Source organism: Zootoca vivipara, chromosome 3, assembly GCF_965207765.1.
Source record: "Zootoca vivipara chromosome 3, rZooViv2.hap1.1, whole genome shotgun sequence".
Lineage (NCBI taxonomy): Eukaryota > Metazoa > Chordata > Lepidosauria > Squamata > Lacertidae > Zootoca > Zootoca vivipara.
Genome location: NC_142586.1, coordinates 116,509,981 through 116,519,585, shown reverse-complemented (window position 1 = coordinate 116,519,585; position 9,605 = coordinate 116,509,981). Strand labels below are relative to the sequence as shown.

Sequence of the window (9,605 nt, the reverse complement as noted above, 5' to 3'; positions counted from 1 at the left end):
GGAGGAGAGTCTGCTGCCTTCCAAGGGAGTGCTACCCTGCCTCGCAGGGTTGTTGTGAGGATCGGATGGGGGGGGAGAGCTTCGTGTGGCACCTTGAGGTGCTGAGAGGGAAGGTGGGATATAGAATCATAGATTCATAGAATCATAGAGTTGGAAGAGACCACAAGGGCCATCCAGTCCAACCTCCTGCCGAGCAGAAAACACCATCAAAGCATTCTTGACATATGCCTGTCAAGCCTCTGCTTAAAGACCTCCAAAGAAGGAGACTCCACCACACTCCTTGGTAGCAAATTCCACTGCCGAACAGCTCTTACTGTCAGGAAGTTCTTCCTAATGTTTACGTGGAATCTTCTTTCTTGTAGTTTGAATCCATTGCTCCATGTCTGCTTCTCTAGAGCAGCAGAAAACCACCTTTCTCCCTCCTCTATATGACATCCTTTTATATATTTGAACATGGCTATCATATCACCCCTTAACCTTCTCTTCTCCAGGCTAAACATACCCAGCTCCCTAAGCCGTTCCTCATAAGGCATCGTTTCCAGGCCTTTGACCATTTTGGTTGCCCTCTTCTGGACACGTTCCAGCTTGTCAGTATCCTTCTTGAACTGTGGTGCCCAGAACTGGACACAGTACTCCAGGTGAGGTCTGACCAGAGCAGAATACAGTGGTACTATTACTTCCCTTAATCTAGATGCTATACTCCTATTGATGCAGCCCAGAATTGCATTGGCTTTTTTAGCTGCTGCATCACACTGCTGACTCATGTAAAGTCTGTGGTCTACCAAGACTCCTAGATCTTTTTCACATGTACTGCTCTCAAGCCAGGTGTCTCCCATCCTGTATTTGTGCCTTTCATTTTTTTGCCCAAGTGTAGTACTTTACATTTCTCCTTGTTAAAATTCATCTTGCTTGCTACATATAAATGTAGTAAGTCAGGGAAAGAAACTTTAATAGCTCTTTTAGATCCTTCCCCCCAAAAAATATAATCAATGGGAGCAAACCAGAGTTTCAAACCCAAATAAAGACTTCAAACCCAAATAAAGACTCAAATTGGAATAACACAGAGTCCAAAACATTATCAGGCTGTTTCCAAAAGGCCTTGTGGTTGCTGCACACATACCTGAAGCACACAGGCACATCCACCAGGGGATTCTGCATGGAATGAGAGGCAGCGGTGGTGTAGTGGTTAGCGTTGGGCGAGGACCTGGGCGACCAGGGTTCAAATCGCCACCAAATCAGCATGCTCCCTGGGGGGCCTTGGGGGCCAGTCACTGCCTCTCAGCCTACAACTACCTCACAGGGTTGTTGTAGGGATGCCACCTTCAGTTTGAGAAAAAGTAACGTCTAAATGTCACCTTGATGATACAGTAATAGCAAGTGGAGCAGGGGGAGAAGAAAAACCCAGAGAAACTTAGGGTTATCAGGCCATATCATTTTATTATAAAATATATTTCATATTGCCATTGTAAAAATTACATTTCACATTGTTTTTGTTTTGCTTACAATAAAAAATAATACTTGGAAGACAATCAAAAAAGAAAAGCTCCAATTAGAGACAGTAATTCACCGATACGATATATTCCTCTGTTAGGCTTGGTAGAGTATCACCACCCAGGTTACAAGATCTCACCCCTTCCCCCTTTCCTGTCCAAACGCCTCGTAATAACTGGGAGGGGGGGTTGTGCCTCGGGGGGGGGGACTGTCCCTCACCTTTCCCACCCCACGAGCAACCCAGCAAGCCCACAAAACGGCCATGTCGCATTCCTTAGCTTTCTAAGGAGATCTTGACAGACGGACATTTGGAGAGGACGGCTAGCATCTTGAACGTCTGAACTGGCTGGTGTGACTGGTGCGAGGGAGAAAGGGCAGAAAAGGGAGGATCCTGGTTCTTTCTCCTCTTCCCGCACCTTTGTTAACTCTTTCAAAAGAGAAGAAGGAAATTGCTGGTGATCAGACTGGTCCCCTTTCTCCTGCACCCACAGAACTGCTTGCACCAAAGTGTGTGTGTGTGTGTGTGTGTGTAAAAAAGATTTCTACCAAATGCAAAAAGGAAGGAGTTTGTATCCAGGCGACTAGAGATGCGAGTTAACCCCGCCAGGCTGAGCTAACAAAAGTGTCTATGCATGCCCAACAGGTCACAACATCCACACATGCAGCCATTTCCTTGTGGGATTTCGCTGGTAGTTTATTTTGGTTGGGGTGGGTGGGAAACTTGCGGCTTTTCAGGCAACCTCCAAAGGATTGTGGGTGTTGTAGTCCAACAACATCCAAAGAGTCTCAGGTTCCCACCCACCCCGACTGAAACCCAAGCGTTCATTTTTCTTTCCTGGTAGGAAGGGGTCACAAATGAGTTCTGGATCGAACCAAACATTGTGCAATGGTTCAGTTTGTGTCGGTTTTCTGCCCAAACTCTTCCTCTCTCTCTCTCTCTCTCTCTCTCTCTCTCTCTCTCTCTCTCTCTCTCTCTCTCTCTCTCTCTCTCTCTCTCTCTCTCATGTGGGCTTCCAGCCTCCCAACAACAAAAAAAAAATCAACAGTGCAAAGTGTAAATTAGAAAACAGCTCCCGCCTCTTCCTATTAGTGCCTGGTAGAAACGATTCCTATATACATGTGCACAAAAGTCCTCTTAAAGTGGGGTGGGAGACCCAGCCCACAGTGGTGTGTGATCTTTCCTGGGTGTTCAACTCAAGCGACTACTGTCTCGCAAGGTCAGGATGCAGAAACGACAAACCACCAGATGGAGAAGAATATACCATAGGTGGCATGCAACAGAAGAATTGTACAAGTGTGGGATTTCGTGCTAACACGGCAGGATCCCCCTCTGATGTGTGTCCCGTTATGGAATGGGAACCCCTAGGGCAGATTTAGGAGGTGCAGGGAGGAGAGAAAGTTTCTGTTGCACAAGAACAAATTCGGAGCTGCCATTTGTACGAAGGCTGAAAACACACCTGTGGTCAGAGGAGCGACACACACACCCCATTTTACAGAGAGGTGAGGAAAAGAGAGACTTTTCACTATAAAAAGTTCTACGTAAGAAACTCAACCACATTTCAAGGGGAATTGAGAGAATGGGCCGGGGGGGAAAGGAAAAGGGGCAGGGAAGAGATTTTTAAAAATGAGATCTAAACATTTAGGTTTATTTTTCCAAAACAGAGGAAAGGGGAGCTCAAAGCTGTAAAGAAAATCCGGAGGAACTGCTGTTTTGGCTAGAGGAAATAGCAAATACTTTGCTTTCGGTTCATTTCCTGCCGAGGGAAAAAACTGAAGTTACCTGCAATAGTTGCAAGGCTAGTGTTGATCGAAGCTGGATTGTGTACTTTTGGGCCCTGAAATAATTTGCAAAACACCTCCCTGGGCATCATGCAGAGACACAAGATGAAGCTCACGCCTTTCGAAGTAGTGATGGGATTCGTGTATTGCTGGTTTCCACTGAGTGCAAAGTTCCGAAGCTCCCACCATGCCAAATACAAAAAGCAAGGCACTAGTCCACAGCGTGGCAACACACAGCCTTCCTCCTGGCTCTACGTATGCCCGTTACCGGTGCCAGCAATCAGAGTTACATGCGGGGCCACAAAGCGCTTGGCGGGGAGGACCAGAGTCTAGGAAGCAGAGCATCTTGAGTGGAACAAAGCAGGGAGGGGTAGCAGGCTGCATCTTAAACCTGGCTCCTCAATGAGGGCTAGTCTCATGCATAGGCAGCCCTCACAGTCAGTCTGCCAGGAGGAGGCGGTGGCAGAATGAGCCAGCCCTCCCTGTTCCCATCACTCGCCCCTTAGTTTCTGGCCGCCACACGTAGATGTAAAGTCCTCTATCCTAAGTGTAGAGAAAACAGGATTGTGCCCTTTTGGTGCAGGGGAAGTCGTGTGCCCTAGAAATAATGGCAGAGCGGAAATCTGTTGCATGGGTAGTAGATTGTTCCCTAGAGCTTCCATTGCGTTCTGGGTTCCCACCCCACCCCCCAACTTTAGACATATGTTGTCCAGTCTAACTTGTACTGCACAGCTCAGAAAATAAAAGAGAGGGGGGGGAACTCTTACCCCATGGAATAAAACAAAAATACTGACAACAAATATATTCCTATGCATGCTTAGCGTTTCCGTTTTCACTTTCCAAAATTTAAGTGCTATAGAATTGTGGAATGAGGCATTCTATGAACAAGGCTGGGAGGGGGGGGAGCATACAGCAACCAGGGCGCTGAAACCAGGGTGCTGCAACCAGGGTGGTGCTTTTGGCGGTGAGTACAGCTGATGGCCTCCCCACTGATGGAGTGCACATTCCTTTAATAGCTCGGTAACAGCAGGAAATATTCCCCAACCCCAGGGTTTTTGCAGCTTAGCAAGAAAAACCCAGATACCCGAAGTCCTTTTTTTTTCCTTTTTCCTTGACAAATTATTTCTCTGTTTCCGCCTCCTCCTTAATCACCTTTTAACAAACAAACAAAAAAGAAAAACAGAAGCGAAAAAGAGATTCCCAAGGGCCCAGACTTCTGCCAGTGAAGAAACTGGTCTCCAAATCTCAAGACAAATAAGTTCTGATGGGGAAGAGAGGTCAGGAGGCTCCTTCAGGAGCAGAAACAGACCGTTTTGGAAATCTGGTCGATTTTGCCGGACCTCAGAAAGGTCAAATGCAGAGAGATAGCTACGGATTTTTGAAGCAGGATGAATGAGTTTTCCAAAGAAACGTCCCAGATTATTTGTCCCCGAAATTTAAACACAGCTGTCAAAAAGACAACGTTCCCTCATCATAACTCATAAAGGTTTTTTCCCCCCAAAAAATGCACACTGCTTTGAAGAAATCAAAAGTCCACAAATATCCCAAAATCCGGCATTTGGAAATATAAAAATGCAGAAATCTGGGCTCAAGCTTTGTGTTCATTCTCTGGCTGTTCAAAGCCCTCAAATAAGACCCACATTTTGGCGTCAACCAGCTTTAGCACTGACCAGGAGTCTGGGCTCAGAGAAATAAAAAAAAATCAGACATACTGTGTATAGCAGCCTCCTGTAACTTTCGAGTCTTCCAGATGTTTTGGACCAGACCTGCAAACCAGCCCCAGCCAAAACACCAGGAGATTGAGGGAGGCTGGTGTGTGTATGATGCACAAAATGACAACAGAGAAAAACACAAAATTTTCAACAAGCACCAATAATGTACATAACTCCTTTAAAAAAAAAACTATCCCACCCCAACCCTTTAAAAAGTACCCTTAAAAGTAAAGCAGGGCTAGCTTTTGTTTTCTGTAAAGAAATCCTCGTTCTCAGAGTGTTCCTTGTTCATTCAGTTGCTCTTTTCTCAAGGAGAGATCTTTGTCTTTAGTTTATGGCTCATGATTATCAAAACGCAGGTGATTGGGAGGGGAAAACCACATATTTAATCTGAGCCCTTGTCGAACTGCCCCCAGACACACACCCGAAATTGGCACTGCCGCTGCTGCAACCGCAAGACGTTTTGACATCTGCAAAACGAAAAGCTGGCCAGGCAACTGGTTTTTGTGGAGGGAGGGAAGCGCTTTCCCAAGGAAGGGAAACCACGATTCGTTAACAAGGGCCCCCCTGTCGTGACTGGCAACCCCAAAGTTTAGTGACCTCGATGAGGGCTCTCTCCTTGTGCAGTGCCGCACCCACACCTGAGAGAGAAGCAGATGGAGTCGAGTGACAAATTGTAGGTGGGGGCTCCCACCTCCCCCCCACCTCCCCCCAGGGTCCTGATGCCTGAAATGGAAACCTGCTAGAAATGTGGTGTGTTAAAGCAAGTTGAAAATCTGATTATTATTTTTTTAAGTACTACCTAAACCAGGCATCCCCAAACTGCGGCCCTCCAGATGTTTTGGCCTACAACTCCCATGATCCCTAGCTAACAGGACCAGTGGCTGCGGAAGATGGGAATTGTAGTCCAAAAAAATCTGGAGGGCCGAAGTTTGGGGATGCCTGACCTAAACTTTCAGCTAAACCTGGGGGGGGGGGGTTGCAGGGAAACAGAGGGCTTTAACATTCCTGGAGTTTTTACATCTCAAGTTTCCACACCTGTCCCAAGACATCCCTGGGCTGCTTTGCACTTTTATCGTTCCCCAGTGCGGAGATCTAGTTCTCTGCGTTGATTGTCATTTGGCAACTCCGCTGTCTTTTTCCGGACCGCTGGCAGCCGTAGCCAAAGATACCCTGGCGCTAGGCTAGAAAGAGTGTTTTCCCAAAATGTTTTGCCCCTCCACACAACTCCACCGCATGAGCCAAGTGCATTCTCCCAGCATGCTCTGCAAAACGGCGCAGGACGCAGAGACGTGCTTCATGGGCTGGGTGCGTTGGCGATGAACGGTCTGGATTGCATGCGCAATGGGGCTGAACCCGAAGAGGAAGGAAGGAAGACCGTGATGCAAATTCCTCGACCTGACGCCCTGCCAGCATTTCGGACTACAACTCCCATCAGCCCCAGCCAGCCCAAAAGATTTGCAGGGGGGCCAAGCTGGGGAAGGCCAGGATAATGGCTTTTATGTTCTGGCACCCGTGACTTTGCTCGCTCCAGTTCTGACCAGAGCACCCACGAAACCACCCAATGGCACAAGTCTTGATTGGCAAGCCCACCATTAAGCAAAAATATTATTTCCTCCCTTGGGTAACACTGGGTCTGGCCTTTGAGGCCGGGGGCAACTGAAGCCACATACTTAGTTGCCCCAGGGCTGTTTTGCACATTAAATTTTAGGTATAAAATGGGGAAATAAAAGCATAAAGCCAATATAGCCAGGTTCCTTCCACTTCAGTTTTAGAAAACGAAATAAGCATTCGCTGGATTGTAGCTTAATGCAAGGATTGTTCTTTTGACAGCACAATGTTTAAAAAGAAGGGGAAACCCAATGCTTGGGTGCAAGCGAGTAATTCCTCCCGGGCACCAGAAATGAGAGCCAGCATGCTGGCAGAGTCCACAGGAAGTCAGCCACGCCCCTTCCTCCTCCAGCTGATGGACCCAGCGCCCTGTTGAGTCCACATCCGGCACCCTCTTGATTTGGGGGGGAGGGGGGTTAGACAAGGGGTGCTCCTATGTTCTCCATATTGCAACCACCGACCCAAACACTCAGCCAACCACGTATTGAGGGAACAGTTCGAAAAAAAGGTTCTTTGGTCCCTGGGCACACCGAGAAACAAGTCTGTTGAACTACACCAAGCCGAAAACTCTCTTTCCTCCCCCCATTGCACCTCTTATTTACAAATAGAAAGGGAGGCGCTGTGTGTGTGTGTGTGTGTGTGTGTGTGTTAAAAAAAGGAGGATAAGATGTGTTTAAAAAAACAAACATTCCCACAAAACACTGAAAATTAGAGGAGAAGAAAAAAAACCTGCCGGACGTAGAATATACGGAGCCCAAGGTGCACAGGTGGGCTCTCGAGATCTCCGCTGAAGCACGGGGAGAGTGGCTTCCAAGGGCGCCGACGCTGCAAAAACACAGAGGTCCAGCCCCTTGGCGCTTGGCTGGCAGCGAGAGAGAGAATTGCTCCCTCCAACTTTCCGCTGGGAAACTTGCATGCGCTCAGTCCAGGAATCGCTGGCAGGCCTTTTTCCACCGGCAAGCGGTGCACCACTGATCACGGTGCTCGATCCCATAGACCTTCCGGCACTTCTTGGCTTCGCCACGGACTTTCCTGCGGGAGAACGAAAGGCAGGGGACAAGCGATGAAGGAACCGCAGGGCTGGATCGTCGGCATGCAAAGCCTGGAGAACTTCCCAGGGTTATCCTCGCCTGAACACGGCCGTGAGAACAGGGGAACAGAGGCTGAGGGAAGCCTTTGCAGTCCTTCTCCCCCCCCTTTAAATCCTTTATTGAAATTCATAGATATCATACAGTATCTTAAATCCACACATACAAAGAAAAAAAATAACCTTACATAAATTTACAGTGAAATGTTAAATTACTCTTTCCACTTATTTTTTAACTAAGATAATATAAGATAAAGTAAAATAAAATAAAGTAGACTTCCCATCATTTCCCAATGTAATTGACATTTGTAATATTGAATGTACTTATAATTACTACCTTACTCTTAATATATTTTCTAATACTTTCTTACAACATGTCATACCATTTTTCCTTATCCTATATAATAAAGTCCAATGTCTCTGCGTCCAGTATTCCGTGTGTCCCTGGGTTACTGCGCATGTGCCCCACGGACACAGGGTTTGGACGCAGAGACAACCGCCAACCACCGCTCCGCCAACCCCCGCTCCAAAGCCCAGTCTCATGCTGGAGGTGCGCGGCGAGGCGGCGGGGGAGAGAAGCGCTCCTCCCCCCCCCACTGCCTTGCCGCACACTGCCAGCATGGGACGGCGCTTCCTCGGCGAACGCAAGCAGGCAGACAGCCCGCCTGCTTGCCTTCCCCGAGGAAGCCGAAGCGGCAGCGGGCGCCAAGGGAAGCCGGCTTTGGCTTGGTGGCGGCGGGAAGAACGGGAGGAATTCCTCCCCTTTTTCCCGCCGCCGCCAAACCAGTCCCCGAGCCGAAGTGCGGCGCGCCGGGGGCTTTTCGCCGTTTGCCTCCTCCTGGGGGGAAGGGAAACGGCGCGGAGCACCGCATCAAGGAGCCGGTCTGCAGAGTCAGCGCCCAGCAACGCCGCACAGAGCATCGCCTCCTCAATCCACCACGGCGTTGCTGGGCGCTGACTCTGCAGACCGGCTCCTCGATCCGGTGCTCCGCGCAGCGCTCACATGTGTTCTAGCGCCCGTTTATTTAACTTATAATTTATATAACTTATAATTACTTATAATTACTACCTTACTCTTAATATATTTTCTAATACTTTCTTACAACATGTCATACCATTTTTCCTTATTTCTTAATATTTACTTTACATTTACTTTACATTTGAACGCTGCCATAGATGTCATATCACTGTTACATTTTTGTAAATATCTCTTGAACATACCCCATTTTTGAATGGGTGGGGTATTATTATTATTATTATTATTATTATTATTATTAGTCGGCATTACCTTGAGCTGCTGGGCACCCGCAGAGGAGATGTGACAATCAGGTGGGATTTCAAGACAGGTGGCGGAGGAGGAGGAGGTGGCGGAGGAGGAGGCAGCGGCTGCGGAGGAGGCTGCTGCTCACTGAAACTCAGGGACCGGCTTCGCACCTGCAAACAAGAAACATACGCGCTTTACGATACACCCAAGAGCAAGTCTCTCCAGGACCCACCTCCCCAAGGAGCTGGAAACAGCCCTCTGTGCCACTCAAGATTCCTGCGGCCACAGAAATCAGGACTAGAGATGGGAAGGCCTGGAAAAAACCCGGGAAAATTGGGGGGGGGATCAGTTTTCCCCCCTGTTTTTTTCCAAAGCCGTTTTTTAGAAGTCCATGAGAAAAACGACAAAGAGGAAGAGGAAGAAGAAATGGAAAATGACAGTAGTTCAGAAAATGGGGTAGAATAAACTGCATGTATATGTTGTGTCTTGCATTTCTTCTTTTGAAAAAGCACTACTCAAAGGGTAGACCTTCTATGGATCTTAAATATGGAGGTGTATCTTAACTTTTCTTTGCTGTTGGTGCTAAGGGGAAAATCTGATGATTTTTACCTTGATGGTTTCTTGCTTTTTTGTTGCTTTTGAGGGGAAGGCGGGTGGTTAC

General features: G+C 47.8%; 1 protein-coding gene across 2 annotated transcripts in view; it reads right to left on the bottom strand.

Moving 5' to 3' along the window:
* Positions 1-4,767: 4,767 nt before the first annotated feature.
* Positions 4,768-9,605, bottom strand: part of ZNF395 (zinc finger protein 395) — a 58,640-nt gene continuing 53,802 nt past the window's right edge. Inside the window, exons 9-10 of one of the 2 annotated variants that reach the window (XM_060273189.2) lie at positions 8,969-9,114; positions 4,768-7,625 (exon numbers count right to left, since the gene is read on the bottom strand). In XM_060273189.2, the coding sequence (XP_060129172.2) occupies positions 7,514-7,625; positions 8,969-9,114 (258 nt within the window). In that variant the 3' untranslated portion in view covers positions 4,768-7,513. The remainder of the gene's footprint in view (positions 7,626-8,968; positions 9,115-9,605) is intronic. The other variant, XM_060273190.2, reaches the window with a different exon arrangement.